Raw genomic sequence first — 18,628 nt, 5'->3', positions numbered from 1 at the left:
TAGCTAACTTTTTTGAATTTTTGGCCAAATCCTTTTTAAGCCGCAATTAAAAGTGCCTATAAGCAATATTTAAAAGAAACATTTTTTTTTAAAAGTGCAAAAGAAGCACCCCGTGAGCGGTAACACAAAAGATTTTAATTAACTCTATTTTATTCCGACCTGGTAAATTTTTTATTTAAAACTTAATGCGCGTTTTTACTTATTCCATCATATCAAAATTTTTTCTTTTACAAACAATTTAAAATGTCAAACGTTAATAGTTTATGTATATGTATGTATAATTTTTTTTTGTAATTAATTATTTCGCGATTCCTATTTATTTATTCCACAGTTTTAAACTGCGTAAATTGCTCCGATCTACAATCGATCTTGGTTATGCGATGAGGATGATGATGATGATGGCTGCTCTTGTTGGCTTTGTTGCAAATGGAGATGCGGATGCGAGTGTGCTTGGGCCTGTGATTGGGCATGATTGCCACTACTGGAAGCGGAATGCAAGTCCAAAAGTTTCGTCACAGAATCCACAGCCGCAGTGGTGTTTATATTAATGGCACTGGCGGTGCTGGCCGACGAAGCCAAATCAATGGCGGGCATACGATTATTTTCCTCCATGGCGCTCAAGACCACAGGTATAGAGGGTGTCTCCACCAGCTGCTGTAGATTCTTTAGCTCGGTGGAGCGTAAACTAGCTGAAAGGCTTTCGCTCGAGGCCAACGAAGTAGACAGAGGCGAGTTACGTTCCATGGATGAGGCAATGTCTATTGAAAAGAAAAAAATTAGATAGAAATCGACTAAATAAAATTTTACTGGTACCAACCAGTTCTGTCTGTATCGGGGGAGCAAGTGCTCTGGCCTGGTGCTCCCAGTGGTTGTTGTAATGTCATCATAAGCTTCTCCTCCATCTGGATAATTATTTTCTTTTGCACCTCATATTTATCTTTCAAGGACTGTAAATAAATTAGGAATTAGAATAGTTTTAGATTTTATTCCATTTCATTGAATCACCTTGAATTTCTCTTCATATTCATCTTTGACAAGGCTCAGGAGACGCTTTTGCTCTGTCATGGCTTTCTCACTGTTGACCAACTGGGCCTGCATTTCGCTTATCTTATGCTTGGTGCTTTCCAACTGTGATGTCCGCTCATCCAGACTGTGTTTGAGGTCTTGAGTACAAAATATCAGTTATATTTATTACAAATTGATCAAGATCAGCTCTAAACTTTACCTTTTCTCTCTAGACTGCTGCTTTCTTGAAGCATTAAAAGTTCCTCATCTCGAGCTTTATGGACGTCGATCTCAGCCAGGCGATCGCGGCAACGCACTTGCACCTCACCCATAATGATAAGCTCTGCCTCCAGACGGGCTAGCTCTTGCTTATGGAGTAATCCAGACTCGGCTTGCAACTGTGCATGCTGGAGTTCGTTGTTCAAGCTGAACACTTGGCCACGAAGTGACTGCAACTCATAGTTCAGCTCCTTATGTTGGGCCATTTCCAAGGAGAGTCGAGTCTGCAGATCATCGTTGGCCTGACGCAAACACTTGTTTTGATCCAGTTCGTATTGGTACTTGGCTTTTAAATCGGACAACTCCTGATGATGGCTACTCTGACGCTCATTGGCCATTCTGATCGCTTCGTCCATCTTATGGGCCAAGTCTTTGTTCTTGGCATCGAAATTCTTTAGTTGCTCCCTAAGGCGATCCCGTTCCATTTCCAAACTACGTTTGTCCCGACTGCGGCCCATGAGACGACGATTTCGCTCCGCATGAATGCTACGCCGATAGCTTTCGTATTGAAGTTGTAGGCACATTAACTGGCACTGCTCCGAGTCGAAATTCTCCTTGGCGTTGATGGCGTGCATGATGTATTGATCGAGTATGTCCTGCGGATAAAGCAAGCTCCGTTCATACTTATTGCGCTGATCCTTAAACTCAAATAATAGTTCGAACAACAGGTTTTCATACTGCGCCGGCAACACATCCTCTAAAGTCTGAGTGGCAGCGTGACAGCAACTTCTCACGGCTTGCTCTTTGGGGTCCATCAAAGCCATAGTCAGCATGCGGCCGCTACGTTGCAAGCGGCTTCCAGTCTTTTGTGTTGTCGTACCGTTCTCGCGGTGCCTTTGGCCAGGACAATCGGCCTCATCGTCATTTAATTGTTGCTGTTTCTGCTTTTGTAGGCCGAAAAGTGCCGAGCACGACTTGGCCCGTCGCATCTGTGTTTCGGCCCCCATGGTGAATGTGGCCTTTTTGGCCGTCGTTAGCATGCCATCGGGATCGGATTCGTTGCAACAATAGCTGGCCATGCGATTCCGTCGTTTCACCCCCTTTGCCAGCTGTTGCATGGAACGGCTGGTCGGCATATGTAAACCACCTACACTGCACATACTGCGATCTGTCTCGTTGCATTCACCGCACAAAGCAGCTGGAATTTCAGCACTGGCATTAGGAACTGTCTTGGCAGCAGGTGCTCCATCCGACTCAAGTTCTGGCAAACTACTCGGGAATTGAGCAGCCACCCCAATACCTGCGTTTAATGACCTCTGCTCAAGCTGAATATGGGAGCTTTGTCTGTCCTGGATTACTTGTTGCAACCGTCGCTCATATGTTGTTACCCGTGTCACCTTCTCCACCAGTGTAGTAGTGGTGCTCTCCTCTGCTTCGCTACTGATATCTGGAAAATTGAATTGACTCTGTTGTTGATCCCTGCGCATAGGAGACGACGGCTGGCTGGTGGGGAAAATAGCCCTTACAGCATTTGGATTGGCTAGGCTATGCTGCTGTTGTTTCAGTTCACGCAAATCCTTCATTGGTGTGGTTTCAGGAGTGGCCTCTACCGCGGCCTCCGGTGGGGAGGAGCCTGTTAGACCCAGCAACTGGGAATTCATCATATTTGGCTGAAGCGGCAACCTAAATGGTGCCGTCGGCGTTAGGGGGATGGCACTGCTGACGCTGGTTGTAATCTCATTGTGCGGACTCCAGATACTAAGATCACCACCAGGGGGATCAAATCGTGCTATAGAGTGCCTCGGGTGTTGGAAATCCCTTAGCTGGTAACACTCATTGGTCGAGGTGGTGGACGTCATTCGACTATATCCGGGTGTGACCGGATACGCGTAACTATTGTCCTCATTACTGGACTCCGGATGCACAATGGGCAGAGTGAGGTAGGCACATTCCATGACCACATCGTGTGGCTCCATTTCTTTCCAGCGGGCATGACTAACCTCAGTTTCGGCGGTTGCAGTCAAGAGCATAGGATGAACTCTTACCGTATCCAACAGGGGTTTAATGGTATGCTGAAAGATACCACCACCGTTGCCCTTTTTGATGAACTCGCCCAAATAGCCCATAAAGTTGCAGGGATACATGCCATACAAACGATGAAACAACATTTGGAGCCCCAGTTGCAGGTGAACCAACTTTTCGTCTGGCAGACGATTACTATTTTGCACCTTCCAAGAGGCCAGATGTCCAAATACCTCAAAAAGATCAATGAGGAAATTTGGCACCGAATTCCGGATGATGGGCAGCAAGGTAATGATGCATAGGAGGGCATTCATCAGCGGCACAATCTCCTTCTCGTGCTGCAATAGATGGACCACACTACAGAGTCTGGCGCAATTGGGATTGGAGATTAAGTGATTACTTACCATAAGCAACTTAAATATACTTTTAATCAGGCGATGCTTTTCGATTTTATGCAACCAGGTGGGATGCCTCCGCACAATGAAACAGAACATTTGTAGACTCTGCAAGCGATGCTGTTGCTGCTTAAGGCAATCGTCTAGCCTATCAAATATGTAGCCATCATGCGGTGGCTGAGCTTTGACCAGCACCTCCATAATACGCAGAGATCCAGTTTTGATGAAATAATCCAACATGAATTGAACGGCCCATTGTTCCTTAGCTGTGAGCGATTACGGACGCATCAGGATGTGAGTGAGTCAGAAATTATAAGGAGAGTGACAAAAATTAAACGAAACTCAGAAGAAGAAAAAAGACATGGTGAAGATGGACTTACTCTGTGTAAAGAGTTCAACAAGTTTCTGTTTTGCCACCTCGTTTTCGTGCGTTTGATTTGACTCCAAGTCACTGAACACCCGTTCAATGTCCATGGTGGACAGGCAATAATCTATATCTATGTGGCGGTCGTGGTTTGTGGAGCAACAGCTTTCAATTGATTTTTCAGCCTGCGCTGGCTGGTGCTCCACTCGTCGTGGTCCGTCTCGTCAGCTGATTGTACAATTACTACTAGTGATGGCACAACATCTACAATGCAAAGTGCATATCTATTGAGAATATAACAAAACTCGATAAAAATTTAATAGAGAAAATAGTTTTTATGTTATTTTGATCACGGTCTTTGCGATTTTCCATTGGTTTTTCAAACAATTAATCTATTTCCACACCTGTTGAACAACTGAATCGTTAAATCGCCTAGCTTTTTTTATCAGCTGTTCAGTCAGCTGTTTTTACAACTGTTGGCCTCCTAATGCAAGCGCTGCCATATATACGCTGGTATGAATATGGCCACACTGTTGTTTTTCTGTGCTGACCATAGATTAGACACACCGGTTTATTTTTCAAATAAACTTTAATTAATACTATAATTTTAAATTAAAGTTGGGCTATTAAACTTGGTGACACTCAAAGCACGCAAGGCAACGCTCTGCAGCTGATTTTTTCTTTGAAGGAATATCAACAACACAACCACTAAAATGAGAAATTATTTAACAATTCGAAGACTGGCGACAAAACCCATATTAGCACAAGAACCATTTCGGTGACAATACAGAATTATATATATATATATAGCTTCTTTTATAATTAAATGGTTGTATATTGTTTCAGCAAATGGAAGAGTGTGGTTGGTCTAGAAGTCCATGCCCAAATTGCCAGCACTTCCAAATTGTTTTCAGGCAGCGGCACATCCTTCGGAGCCCCATTGAACACATCTGTGGCTCCCTTTGATGCTTCCATTCCGGGTACACTACCGGTTCGACAATATTAAAATTTATGGTTTTCGTCTGTGATTTACATTTTCTGCCTTAATCTTTTCCAGGTACTTAATCGGAAATGCGTTGAGTCGGGCATAAAAACTGCTTTGGCCCTGGGATGTCAAGTGAACGAAGTATCCATGTTTGATCGCAAACATTATTTCTATGCAGATTTGCCAGTAAGATTAAAAGTCTCATCTCTTATAGGATTTTTTACTTGTAGCTTATTCCCTAGAATGGCTACCAAATCACACAACAGCGAGCTGCCTTGGCCAACAATGGGCTAATGACTTTTCCCGTCATCACACCTGGTCAGAAGCTATACTACAAGTCCGTCAAACTTTTGCAATTGCAATTGGAACAAGACAGTGGCAAATCGTTACACGACGACCATTTAAAGCGAAGTCTAGTTGACTTAAATCGTGCCGGCCTTCCCTTGATGGAATTGGTATTTGCCCCGGATTTGGAAACCGGTGAAGAAGCTGCCTCATTAGTTAAGGAACTGATGCTAATACTACGACGCTTACAAACCTGCAGTTGTAAAATGGAGGGTAAGGCATCCTTATAAGGCTATGGCATGTCGCCTAAATGCATTTTATTGACTTTACAGAGGGTGCTTTGCGTGTAGACGCTAATATATCTATTAATCAAGAAGGTGATCCTTTGGGTGTACGTACTGAAGTCAAGAATATTGGCTCTGTGCGCAGCATTTCCCAAGCAATCACCTTTGAGATAAATCGCCAGCTTGACATAGTATCGAAGGGTGGTAGGATAACCAACGAGACTCGCTCTTGGGACGCCGAAAAGCGATGCACGGTGGCTATGCGTGATAAAGAGGTATTGCAGGATTATCGATTTATGCCCGAACCGAACTTGCCACCTCTGCATCTAAATTTAAAACCAGGATCCAGGTCAACTAGTGAATTGCTGTCGGTAGCTGAACTAAGTGAAGAAATTCCCGAACTGCCGGAGCACACTCGTCAACGGTTAGTTGAGTTCAACAAGCTCAATGCGGAAACGGCCATTATATTGGTGGTAAGTTTTCTCTCCCCTTATTTAAAAGTCTCTCTTTTCTATCTGTGTCCATTATTTTGCAGAATGAACCCATTTTGTTGGAACATTTTATGTACATCTCTAAGAGCCTTAAAAATCTGCCAACTAAAATAATAACCAATTTTCTTATTAACGATTTACTTACCTATTGCAACAAATTAAATTTAAATTTGGATGATTGGTATGTATTATATTCCACGATTTTTTGGTCCAATTATTATTTCAATTTTATATTATTAGCACCATAAGTTCTGCAAATTTGAGTGATATTCTCAATTGTTTGCATCTGGAAGAAATTAATCTTCAAGCAGCCAGACAACTGATTGATCTGCTACATAAAAATCCCAATGAAAGTGTTGCTAATGTAAGTTATACCTACCATAGATCAAAAACTCTGAATTGACATAATCTTATATTCCGTGATTTGTCCTTTTAGCTAATTGATCAACATAAATTGCAACAAATTAGTAATGTACATGAAATCGAGACCTTTTGCCGTCAAGCCATTGCCAACCAACCGAAGGCGGTTCAGCAATACAAAAAAGGCAAGGCAAAAGCTCTGTTTGCCATTGTCGGGGAAGTGGCCAAGATATCGGAACAAAAGGCAAATATGAAAATTGTTGTCGATTGTCTGGAGAATTTGCTTAAGACTACTGCCCAGAAATGAAAAACTGTTGCTACATAAGTATTTAAGATGTGAGTTGATTTCTTTTGTTTCCAATTATTATTTTAATATAGTAGATATGTATTTGTAGAATTTGTATATAGGAATTTAGATATGCTAAGGATATTTTGTTGAATTGCCTTGTGCCGACTAGTTGTGTTCAATATCAATATAAATATGTACTTATAAATGCAAATGATTTTCAATATATCATGTGTGTGATACATATGTATGTAGTTCGGTGTTCTCCTTCAATCAAGAAGAAGTGGAACTTGTGACCCTTTAATGTTTGTATGTTCTTTTTGTTTAGGTAAAGTAAGTGTGAAAATGAATTTCTATGCCCAAATGCGAGATGATGAAACGCACTATATTCGATTGTCTAACAGGGCAGACAATGAACAGCTAGTATTGTACTAAATTGAAGGATTTCGGCGGACATTACCGATTGTATTGTATTCCTAGGAATGTGTTTCTAAATGGTTAAATGCTTATGGCAGTGAACATTAATTATTGGCGGGATTGTGTTACCAAATGATCAATATATATATTAGAAATGTTTCTAATCGCGATCATAATCCCGGCAGGTGGAAGGCGGTAGACTCATCGATACAGCAGAATCCAGACTGTAATTAAAGCAATAAAAATAAAGTATGAATGAGGTAAAGGTATAATCCGAAACTCACCGTCTGCTCTCGCTTTCCAGTAAGTGTGCATCCACTGGATGCTGAGAAACATTGCGTAGTGAGTCTCCCAGTGTGCTCCTCAAATGTTGCATCTCTTTGTTGGCCTTTGAGCTCCGAAGGATATATTGCTGACGACGCTTGGCCTCCTGTGCCAACTGTTCCCGCAGCATGGAGATCTTGAAAGTATTAGTTTTTCAATTTTATTCACCTAAAGATTTTTCAGATGATATTTGTGTGTTCTATTCACCTGATTCTCCAGCAACATCACTTGTTGTTTGTGTGATTTCTCACGTGCATCCAGCAGCTTTTCTGCATGCAAATGGGCACTACGATAGCGATCGGTGTCCATGCCATCTAAACATTTGGCGCTGTCATTCATCCGTGCCTTGCAGCGTGCCAGTTCCGATTCCTTTTCGGCCAACATTGTCTCCAGACGACGTACTTTCAAACGCAAATCACGAGTTTCCTGTTCAAGCACACTGTGATCGAGGCCACAGTTATAGGAAGCACCACCGTTACCACCTGTATCATAGCGATTGGAATCAAATTCACCAGGATCTCCAGCTCCAGTTGCATAATAACTGGATTTCTCAGCACGGTCGTAAGCATTACCACCAGAGAATTTACTCTTACGCTCACACTCGAGTTGTTTGACTTTGTCCTAGATTTCAGATATTTATAGTATAATAGAAAACAAAAGAATTTATGGCATGGATATCCTACCTGCAATGTTTGCAATTTGCTGCGAAGTTCAGACTTTTCTCGCAATGAAGACTTTAGCTGTCTATTGAGTTCGTCCTCATCGCCGCCGTTGCCGCCGCCATTGGTCAAGATTTTGTCACCGCCGCTCTCTTGATTCCATTTAGCTATTCTCAATTGGGACTCCAGGGCCGAACGTTGTACCTCCAAATCGGTTACCTGTTCCTGAAGTCTCTGATTGCCATCAAGTTGGGCCTGTTGACTGCGTCTGAGTTCGTTAAGGTTCGCCTGGGCACTGTCTAGACGTTCAGTCAAGATACGCTTCTCATTCTCCGCTGTCTGGAATGATTTCTGTAGTAGTTTCACCTTGTCCTCATTGGCCTGAGCGCAATGTCCTTGTTCGGATAGCTCCTTCTGCAGTGTCTTTATTTCTCCACGCAATTGGGTCTCGTTAACGGCAGACTTTTGGAGACGTTCTTTCAATTGGTCTACAGTAGATTTTAGCGAGGTGCAGCGATCTTCCAACTGGGTCATGGCACGCGTCTGATTTTCCAGTCGCTCTGACACTTGCCTAATGCTGCAGTCCTTCTCCTGTATAGCCATTTGCAGACGGGTGAGGTCTCCTTCCATTGCCACGCGTTGTAGATCCAACTTACTTGCCCGACCCTCTACCTTGGCCAGTTCCTCTTGTAGCAATCGTTTCTCGTTATCCAATTTGGAGCAGGCCTGTCGACTCTTTTCCAGGCGATCTTCATTCTGAGCATTTTCCTCTGAAGTGGCCGCCAGTTGCATTTCCGTCTGGGCCAAACGTTCTCGAAGCAACTGGCACTCATCGCTACGCTGTTTGAGCTTCTCCTCAAGGGCATTGATGGCCGAGATTTTCATTTTGCGATCCGTTTCCAGATTGCTCTTCTCCTCCTGTAGATTTCTTAGCATTCCCTGAAGTTTTCCCATCTTGGCATCACAACGAAGTTGTTGTTCGGCCGCATCCTGCAGTTGCTTTTTCGCTGCGCCCAACTGCGACTTGTAATCGTCCTTCTCTCTCTCCAACTGTGCCACTTGGTGCATAAGGTTCCTCACACCCTTTCTCACCAAATCGGGATCGACATCGATGGGTGGGTCAGGACATTGCGAAGTACTACGAGTATCGTAGTCCCCAACACTGCGAGACGGACTAAAGCGCCTGGAAGGACTGAGAAGGCGATGTGAGAGATTCACACTGCCATCCACCTGAATGCCAGCAATTCTGCGCAGCGTGTGAACTACCGACGATAGCTTCTGCTCCGTATCCCGCTTATGCAATTCCACGCAAGCAAGCTGCTCGTCCAATGCCCGAATTCGTCCCTCGGCTCCACCGAGACGGGCCTTCAGTTCCTGGATCTGCTGAGTGGCATCTGCCAGACACACTTCCAAATTGTGCTTCTGATCTTCCAAACGTTTCTCCCGGCCGCGTGCCTCTTCCATGCGTTGAGCCAGTTCCTGTTCACGCGCATGGAAACGATGCTCCTCCTGGTTGTTGTGACATCTCAATCTACCCAATTCTTGACGGGTGGCGCACAGATTCTCCTCCAGATCGGAAAGTTGCTTCTTATTCTGACATAGTTCCTGTTGGGCCCTCTCCTTAAGCTCGGTTTCCGCTATGAGCTTGCATTGCAACTCCTTGCCTCCTTCGTCCTTTTGTGCGAACTCGACCTGCGCCTTCTGTAGGGCAGACTTGGTGGCATTTAATTCTTGGGTTGTCTTTGTAAAGTGATTTTCAGTTTCTTTTAGTATAGTGCTAAGACGAGTCCGTTCGTTTTCCAAGGAATTCTTCGCCTCCTCCAGATTACTTATCTTTTGCAGGGCTTCCTCAATGGCTCGGGCCTGTTCTCGCTTGGCGCTTTCCACACGCTTCACATGGTCACGTAGCTCCTTATTGCTTGTGGAGTACTTGTCCCGTTCAATGTTGCTATCAGCCAATTGCCGGCGGCTATCCGTAAGTTCCTTGCGCAGGCTTTCGATGAATCCTTCGCCTATAACACAGGGCAAATATATAACATGACTTGGGCGATGTAGGGGAATAATTGCATACCTTCTTTGTTCTTGCGCAGAGCGTCCTGCAGTTCGTTGCTGGTGCCATCCATTTTGTCCTCCTTCAGGCGCATCTCTATTTTAAGCTCTTCACTCAGGCGACAGAGAGAGTCGCGTTCCTCCCGCATGGTGACCAATTGCAGCTCCTGCTTGCGTATGCACTCTTCCAATTTAATTCTAACGAAATCAGGAAATATTAAACTTTAGTCATGATTTCTCTTATATTCAATTTGAACTCACCTGTGTTCTTCTTCGCGGGTTCGCATGAGCACGATCTCATCCTTAAGCTGGGCTATGGCAGCCCTTTGCTTCTCATCGCGGGCATTCGCTTCACGCTTGTTGCGATCAAGTGCCTCCTGTTCAGTTTTCAAGTCCCTGGCAACGGCCTCTAGACGTTCACCCACCGCCTGCTTGTCCCGGTGAGCCATTAGAAGAGCCTGCTGCTTCTCACTCTCGGCCCGAATCAAGGACTCTTCGTGTTGTTGCACCAGACTTTCAATGTGCGCCTGAAGGGCGACCAAACGTTCGTTTAGCTTCTCGATCTCATCGTCCTTGGCAGTTTGCAGTGCCTGTAGAGCCTGTTGCATCCGCTTTTCGAGAGCGTTTCGCAATTGGAGCACTTCATCACCATGTCGTTTGGCTGCATCTTCGGCAGCTGCTTGAAGATTTGCGATTTTCTGATTGAAATCGCTTTCGGCGGCTCTAGCCGCATTCGCTAATTGTGTCCTGGTCTCCTGAGCCTTGCGCTGGCACTGCTCCAATTCTTTCTGCAAACGCGCCACCTGATTCTTTAGAGATTCTTCTCGTACCAGGGCCTCTTGAAGCTCACGCTCCAACTGGCTACGTTTTTCCTCGGTAGCCTCCAGTGTGGTGTTTGTATCAAAGAGCACAGACTCCAGGGACTCCTTTTCCGAACGTAGAGCGGCTAGCAATTCATTAAGGCGATGAGTATCCTTCTCGTGGAGATCAATTACCACCTGTTTCTCTTCCACATCTTTGACCATGTCTTCCAGATTGCGGTTAAGGCGGCTATTGGTCTCAGTGGTCTGCTCCAGCCGTTGTCGCGTACGCATCAGCTCCTCGTTGAGAGTCTCCTTCTTGCGGCACATGGCCGTCAATTGATTATGAATATCGCCACGATCCCTTGTCACACATGCCAAGTCCTGCAGTATCTTCTCCTTTTCCAGCTGCAAACACTTTAGTTTCTCACTATAGGAGAGATTGTCCGTCTCGAGTTCAAGACGCGCCTTGTCCAGCACAGCCAACTCCTTCTTAAGCTCCCCAATCTCGTTGGACTGTTCGTTGGCCTGTAGACGCAATTTTTTGCGCTCCTCTTGTGCCTCCATTAGACACTTTTCCACTGATTTCAGCTCGTCGCTGGTGGAACAATTGTTGCTCGACAGCTTTTCATGTTTCTCCTGGAGATCACATTTCTCTAACAACAATTTATCCAGATCATATTCCAAATCGGACTTTTGTTTTTCCAGCAAGCAAATCAAATTATCAGACTCGATTCGTTGTTGTTCCAAAAGATCCCGATTCAGACTGACCCGATTAAGATCTTCACGCAGAGAAATAGTCTCCTCTCGTAGCCGGCTGCTTCGATCTTCTTCCGATCTACAGAAATAAATAAAAAATGATTATATTTGGAGATCAATGACTTCTATTTGTAGCCTGTTGTGATTCAAAGAGATATTTAAGAACAGCTCACCTCAGATTCAGTTCGGTTATATTCTTATCCTTGAGAATTCTTTGAATTTCCAGTTCAACGGCCTTTTTGTCCTCTTCCATGGAATCAATACGTTTCTGCAGTTTTCCATAGTTCAATTGGAGCTTGTCGAATTCGCCGCTTAGATTTTCATACTAAAAATAAGATTTAAATGATTTAAACTTGTCTCAAATTTATACTAAGAAGAACAATGAAAAACCCATTATATCTAGACCACTTTAATTTAAATTCAAAAAGTATTTCCATTATCCTTGTCATATATATACAGTTAGGAAACTAAGACTAGTTTGCATAGTCAGTTGGACATACAGACGGATACATAAGGAAAGTTACTTATATGTAGTTCAAAAACATTTTTGTAATCTCTTTTAATGTGTCTGGAAAAATATAAATAAAAATATACTACCTATTGATAAGAGGAAAGAAACTACAAATGAGTGATTACATTCTACATTCACCTATAATGCCAATTCTATTATTAAATTTGGCATTCTTAATGGCTTTATTATTTTTAGGCATTCACTTGGACTAAAGCCATGTATAATGTGCATGTTAATTGAATTGAAACACTAATCACTGTGGACAGGATTGCGTTAAAGACCTCGACATCTCTGGTTCAATGAAAGTCTGGACTTTCTCTCTCTTATCTCTGCGTCGGCGGTTATCGCTAGTTTGCACCCACTTACCGCATTGTTAAGATCCGCTCGCCCCACTTCAGACTGTTGCTTCTGGCTGCGCACTTCATCCAACGTCTTTTGCAGACTCTCCCGCTCCTGCAGCAGTTCGGAAAGCTTTGAATTGCTGCAGTCCAGCTTCTCGGTGAGCTGTTGCATTTTTGTGGTCAAAAGCTGTTTGGTGCCATCGCTGGTGTCCAGTTGAGTTTTGGTCGAGCGTAGAGTCTCGGTCGTATGCTGGAATTTCACTTGCATGTCGTGCAAGGCCAGTTGGTACTTGTGGAGGGCAGCCTGAACTGCCGAAATTGTACCCTCGGCAAATGCCTGGGAGGCACGTGTCGAATTGCGCCGCGGCGATTTCGAACCACCGGCACTGGCAGCTCCACCCGCTACCGAAGCGGCATCACGCGTCAAGTGCATGTGCTGCATGGCCCCGCCGGTGACCTCAGCGTCTGCTTCGCGATCGGCGATCTCGGCGTCTTGAATCACAGCCTGAGCGATTTCGCGAATGGAATTGTTAAGTCGCTCTATCTCGTTGTTGTAGCTGGTGGCCAAGGCCGCCTGGGACTCGGCCTGGCCGCAACGATCCTCCAGTTTCTTTAATTGATTCATTAATTCCAGCAGACGTTGATCGCGTTCCATGATCTCGTGTCGGGCACTCTCATATTGCACTTTTAGAGTGGCCAATTGGGCCTGCAGGTCATCGCTGAAGCGACGAGATTGACGGAGCTCTTCATCGGCGGACTGCTTGGCCTGCTGTTGGGCAAAATTCACAGCCACAGCAGAACCATTAAGATCCTTGGACACATGATTGATCTCTTGGCCCATTTTGCATACTTCCGCCTTCATTGCGGTCTGCATGTCCTTGAAGGCTCGCTTCACAGCGACAACCTCCCGCCACATTTTCAATAGACGATTGTGTTCGCTATTGTAGTAGTCCTTGAAGGCCTGTTCCTCCTCCTTGAACTCATCCTCCTTCATGAGCAACTCATCGCGCAATCCAGACCAGTCATTTGTTAGCTTCTGCAGATCATTTGTCAAAGCCTGATTGGTGCGATTCGATTCCTCGAGTTGCTGCCGGAGAGCATTATTTTGGGCGATAATCTGCTCACAACGATTGTGCTCCTCCTCCAACTTGCGACAGAGCTCACGGGCGTCATCGTCATGTACATAATCTCGTCCACAACTGGGTGGTGGTGAGTCCAATGAAGAGCTACACGGAAGACTGCTCTGACCCAGCGTCAGTGAAGTGGAACACTGCCAAAAATAGAAAGAAAAGTTGAATATTTGATTGACATTGACACGAAAGTCGTATTTAAATTTACTCACCAAGACCTGATTCCCCGTTGGTCCCGTAGTTAGCTTGGGTGCCGACATGGTCGGAATGGTTGGTTTTATAGTCTCATGCATGCGTTCCTCCAGATCATTGCAGCGCTGTTTATACTGCTGGATCTTCGATTGCAATCGGCTGACGAGATTCGCCTGATTGTGCTGGGCCTGTTTGTAAGTGTCCAGGCGACGGCGATAGGTATGCGATTCATCGGCCAGACGTTGGCGCAGCTCCTGATTCTGGCGCAACAGATTATTGGCCGAGGATGTATCCCCCGTCGGCGGTGCTGGACTCATCATCCGAGGAGTAAGGGCTCCAGAGATTGGAGCTGCGGCGGTATTAACCGTTGGCTGATCACTTCCCCCCCGGACGCCACGATGGTGTGGACGCGAAAAGGGCAGGCGTCCAGCCGTTGAAGAAGCGGGCGTTCCAGGTAGAGGGTCGACGGCCGCTGGGCAGGGCGTTTGCTTGAAGTTATCGCGATACGCCTGCATCTGAGCCAAAGAGAGAAAGAGGGAGAAGTGACGTTAAAATTGGTTTTGCGGTTTACTTTGCGTGCAGCAATAAACTTTTCTCGTTTTTTTTGTGCAAAAGTTTTCCGCCTACGCCTAAATGCTCGATAAGTTTGTTCAAATTGATTTATTAACTTGTCCTAAGCTCACCCAGAAGCCAGGTCACCATCACCATGACAGCTCAGCGATATATAATTTTCATTTATACATATTTCTTCCTTTTTTTTTGTTGTTGTTGGTACTCTACCCTCATAAATAAACAAGCCCCAACGGCCCCCTAAAAAAAAGAAACGCTCATTATCATCCCAACCAATTTTCATGTTCCATCTGGGCAATGGCAATACATATTTCTCTGCCCACTTGAGGAAATGGTTTCTCGCCAAAAAAAAAATCCAACAGCAACAAACACGCATTGCACGGTCTGTCACCAGGACAGCAAACTTGTGTTTATCGCCCCCATCCTCCTTCTAGCCAACCCCCCAATCCTCTCCCCTCCCCCCCCATGTTTTCGTCGCAGTTTGTCACAGCAACAATCCAACATACATAATAATTTCATTGTCCTCGTATTTATTTTAATAAACAATTTTTTGGTTATCCTTCGCATTGTTGAAACTTCTTTTGACACGAATCCTTTCCCTTTGCCTTCTAATTTGGTCTCCTTATGCTGCGTCTTAGTCCCACAATAACGAAAATGATGTATAACCCTGGGATACTCCTACTTACTATGCTGCCTTAGCATGCAATCTGAATTCAAGTTATTGGGTTCTACTTAGCTCAAACTTAATGTGGGTCTACTTTCTATTTTAGTTCATGTTTTATGTCTGTGATTATTGAGCCCATTTGAGCGGAGGTCGTAAACCAAAGATACATACATACATAATATACATTGAATTCGTCTTGATATTACATAAACATTAATTTATTGCATCCTGAATTCATGAATATCATAAATACAAAAACTTGCTAAAGATTCATTAAATGATAAGCTTTTAAATGTTAGTAGACATTTAGTTATTCGTCTTTCAGTTGTGATTTTATGCGATTAGTCTTAAATGGAATTCAGGAGCTTAATTTAAACTTTGACATAATTTTTTGTTGAGGGGTTTCCCCTTAAAATGCGTTAAAAAAGTAAGTCCCAAGTCCCAAAATGTTTCGTAAATTATTCTAATACAATTGCAAATTCAAAGCTTTTAATAAAGACGTTTTAATAAAATAAAAATTATAACTGAAAATCCAGAGATACAAGATTCATAGCAAATGATTTATTTTTCTAAAGATTAGATTTTCCAACCACAAAACCTTTTTTAAGGATTACTTAAATGTATATTTTTACAATCATCATTCACGTAAATTAGACAATATATAACCAGCTTGAATATGCTCAGTTAAATAGTAATAAATCAATATCTATCTCGTTTAATATTGAAACTTCAACGTCTTATAAGTAGAGCTTGAAAAATCTAAAATCTATATGTTAAGATTCAGTCAAAAAAAAAAAACCTTCTATCTTTCTACAAGGCGAATTTTTAGGATTTTATAATTTTAAAACAGGATCAACTGAAAACTAACTAGAGATAATAAGATGTCTTGATTAATTATTAAAAACCTTTTCTTTTCTTTTCATTAGGTATTCTCATTATTAAATTTATACCATTAAATATAGAGAATAAATCCTCCTTATCTAATTTATCATCTTTTTAAATTTACTTTAAAACTTGATACGTTTGAACCAATTCAACATTTCTATGTGTAACTATAATCGAATAGTAAAACCCCAAAAACCTGTCGTATTTCTAGAGAATTATATTAGAATTATAGTAATTTTGTGCGTTATTTTAATTGCTGACTTTTTGTTTTAATATTTGATAAGGTACTTTGAATTATAAACTGTTTATCAATCATTTTTTCAAATCGAAGTGCCTTATTATTACATCATTTTCGCTGTATTTAATAAAAACCTAATAAATTACTGCTAAAATGGCAGCTTTTGTTACTTTTTGGGGATTTCCATTAATATGCTTCTATTTCTTTTTATTTATTATTAATTTACCTTAATAGAATTAGTGATCCACTAAAAATAGTTTTAGAAGTCTTTGAAATTACATTATTATAAAAAAAAAAACACTTTATTATATATGTAGAAGTTCAGTATAGAGTAATTAGACTGTAGAAACCAAAAATCTAATTGATTAAAGGTGACAATTGGCTAATCTGCAATTTATACTTAATCCGGGAGAAGTTCCTAATAAAAGAAACTTTGAATATTTTTTAATTTATATAAATACATTCAAGCTCTTTAGAGGCCACTAAGAATTTATTTATAGAATTCTTCAAATCAAATTAGTAACACGTTAATAATATAATTAAACTTCGAAGACACTTAATTGTGTGATATTTCTAAAGTAAATACGATTGAGAAGCTTAGTTCCACTTACTTCAAACAGAAACTATTGACTTTTAATATATCCGATTAAAAATTCAAATTTTATTAAATCCGCGCACAATCACAAATGTTGTTAACTGATTGAGCTTCAATTGCTTACTCATCAAGTTATCACGATTCTAACTTGAATTTCCTTCCTGTTTGTGGGCGTGGGGCCTTTAACACACACACACACACACACACTGCCCCCCGTCTTGGCAACGCCAACCAAAAGGCAATTGACACAAATTTGCAAAAATGCGGAAATACGCAACGAGCACTCCTTGAGAATGAAAGCTAATCACTGTCTAAACCAAGTAAACGAAACGAAATTGACAATCTGTCTGTCGGAAAGGACGAGCCCGCTTGAACTGACAATGTCCGTGGAACTAGAAACGAGCTGTGCGCCAAGAGGCTTGGATTTGCCACAAGAGTCTACCTAAGGACAACGAAGGGATTCGTTGTCGAACTAACCGCCATTAAGGACAACAACTTAGCGCTGTTAGCATAGAGTTTACCTTCGTTTTTTCTGATGTTTTTTTTGCATTGGAGTTAGGGTAGAATAAACATTGAATTAACAAATTCCACGTAACCACGAGCAACCGCAATTGATTGCGTTATATCCGCCGGTAATTGGCCAGAAGAAGTCACAAATGTGTTTGGCGTGCGAGTGAGCAACAAATGCAAATTGTGTCTCTCAACACAGGAGGAGGACTAAGGAACAGTTGTGGTGGTGGCTCCTACATAGACATACATATATTGGCCACATAGCCAACTAACTTGGTTCCATGCCCAAGTGCGTTTAATAGGTTCAATGTGGCAGGGCAATAAATTGTGGACTCTGTCAATGCGCTGGTTTACCCTTTCATTTATATTTACATATTTTCCATAAAAAAAAAGATTCAACAAGAACAAAAAAATGCTAATCAATTGCAGGGGAATTGTGATGATAACAGATACACTTGAAGAAAAAATTACCCAATATTTCCACCTCAATGGTCAATAATCATTTCGAAATCAACATGATAACTGAAAATCGTGGCTATAAAAACAGATAATTCTTGTCTAGATTTGTAGAACAAAATACCCGCTTAACTCCTATCCGATTTATGTTCCTTTAATTATTTTGCCAAGTGTAATAAGAACAAGTTTCCAACAAAAAAAAGGGTGGAAAATACATAATTTATGTTTACCCCTTCGACAAAATAAACTTTTCTTTAAAAAAGGGGAAACATTTTGTGTATTTTCAATAAAGACCCCCAATAAACTATAATTGACTCTTTGATTTTTGCGATTCTCTTACCTGTGATAGAAGATTTCAAACATTTTTTTTTTTTTAAACAAAGAATATTATCAGTAGAAGCGGTGGACCACACGTTCCAGCTAACTCAGAGATACTTATAAAGCATCACCTATGGGTAATAATAATCTTAAATTACTTGGTCTTGGCGCAAAAACCAAATGTCAAAATGTTTCCTGGCACAAGTTGAGGGAGAATTCTATTGCGATGCCATTTGCCGGCTAGAAGTTCTGAAGTTCGAGGGTTATCGGCCGATCCATATCAGAGAATTGCATACACATGCATTTAGTTACACAATATGTATATATATATAGCTGATGTCCGATGGATTTATCAATACCTACCTACAATATATATTTCAAAATCAACATCTGTGTGTGTGTTGCCCAACAACCAAACAAAATGAATTGGCACAAACAGAATTCAAAATTAAAAAATTTTCAAATTTGTTTGCTTATCTCCTCCGCCTTAACCTGAGATGCAACCTTGAAGAGG

At 42.2% G+C, this 18,628-nt stretch overlaps 3 protein-coding genes across 4 annotated transcripts; 1 reads left to right on the top strand and 2 right to left on the bottom strand.

The window, feature by feature from the left end:
- Positions 1–143: 143 nt before the first annotated feature.
- Positions 144–4,277, bottom strand: LOC6647663 (hamartin). Its single transcript, XM_002070172.4, has 6 exons — positions 4,022–4,277; positions 3,651–3,907; positions 1,226–3,584; positions 1,006–1,163; positions 818–947; positions 144–758 (listed from the first exon to the last, which is right to left on the bottom strand). Exons 1-6 carry the CDS (start codon positions 4,113–4,115, stop codon positions 358–360), a joined length of 3,399 nt encoding a protein of 1,132 aa, XP_002070208.1. The 5' UTR covers positions 4,116–4,277; the 3' UTR covers positions 144–357.
- A 269-nt stretch (positions 4,278–4,546) lies between these two features.
- On the top strand, positions 4,547–6,904 carry LOC6647664 (glutamyl-tRNA(Gln) amidotransferase subunit B, mitochondrial). 2 transcript variants are annotated; one of them, XM_002070173.4, is made up of 9 exons: positions 4,547–4,783; positions 4,852–4,996; positions 5,063–5,176; positions 5,233–5,548; positions 5,608–6,032; positions 6,095–6,231; positions 6,291–6,414; positions 6,487–6,746; positions 6,806–6,904. In XM_002070173.4, exons 1-8 carry the CDS (start codon positions 4,719–4,721, stop codon positions 6,715–6,717), a joined length of 1,557 nt encoding a protein of 518 aa, XP_002070209.1. In that variant the 5' UTR covers positions 4,547–4,718; the 3' UTR covers positions 6,718–6,746; positions 6,806–6,904. The 2 variants fall into 2 exon arrangements, with proteins under 2 accessions (XP_002070209.1, XP_046869536.1); XM_047013580.1 differs by having other exon boundaries at positions 6,487–6,904.
- On the bottom strand, positions 6,739–18,165 carry LOC6647665 (rootletin). The gene is made up of 10 exons (XM_002070174.2): positions 18,137–18,165; positions 13,899–14,393; positions 12,582–13,826; positions 11,878–12,029; positions 10,407–11,783; positions 10,168–10,343; positions 8,121–10,108; positions 7,645–8,058; positions 7,398–7,573; positions 6,739–7,337 (listed from the first exon to the last, which is right to left on the bottom strand). The coding sequence occupies exons 2-10, from the start codon at positions 14,391–14,393 to the stop codon at positions 7,274–7,276; spliced, it is 6,087 nt and encodes a 2,028-aa protein (XP_002070210.1). The 5' UTR covers positions 18,137–18,165; the 3' UTR covers positions 6,739–7,273.
- Positions 18,166–18,628: the final 463 nt, after the last annotated feature.

Source organism: Drosophila willistoni, chromosome 3R (assembly GCF_018902025.1).
Source record: "Drosophila willistoni isolate 14030-0811.24 chromosome 3R, UCI_dwil_1.1, whole genome shotgun sequence".
NCBI classification, from domain to species: domain Eukaryota; kingdom Metazoa; phylum Arthropoda; class Insecta; order Diptera; family Drosophilidae; genus Drosophila; species Drosophila willistoni.
Note: the sequence above shows the minus strand (reverse complement) of the source record. Positions and strands in the feature narration are given on the sequence as shown.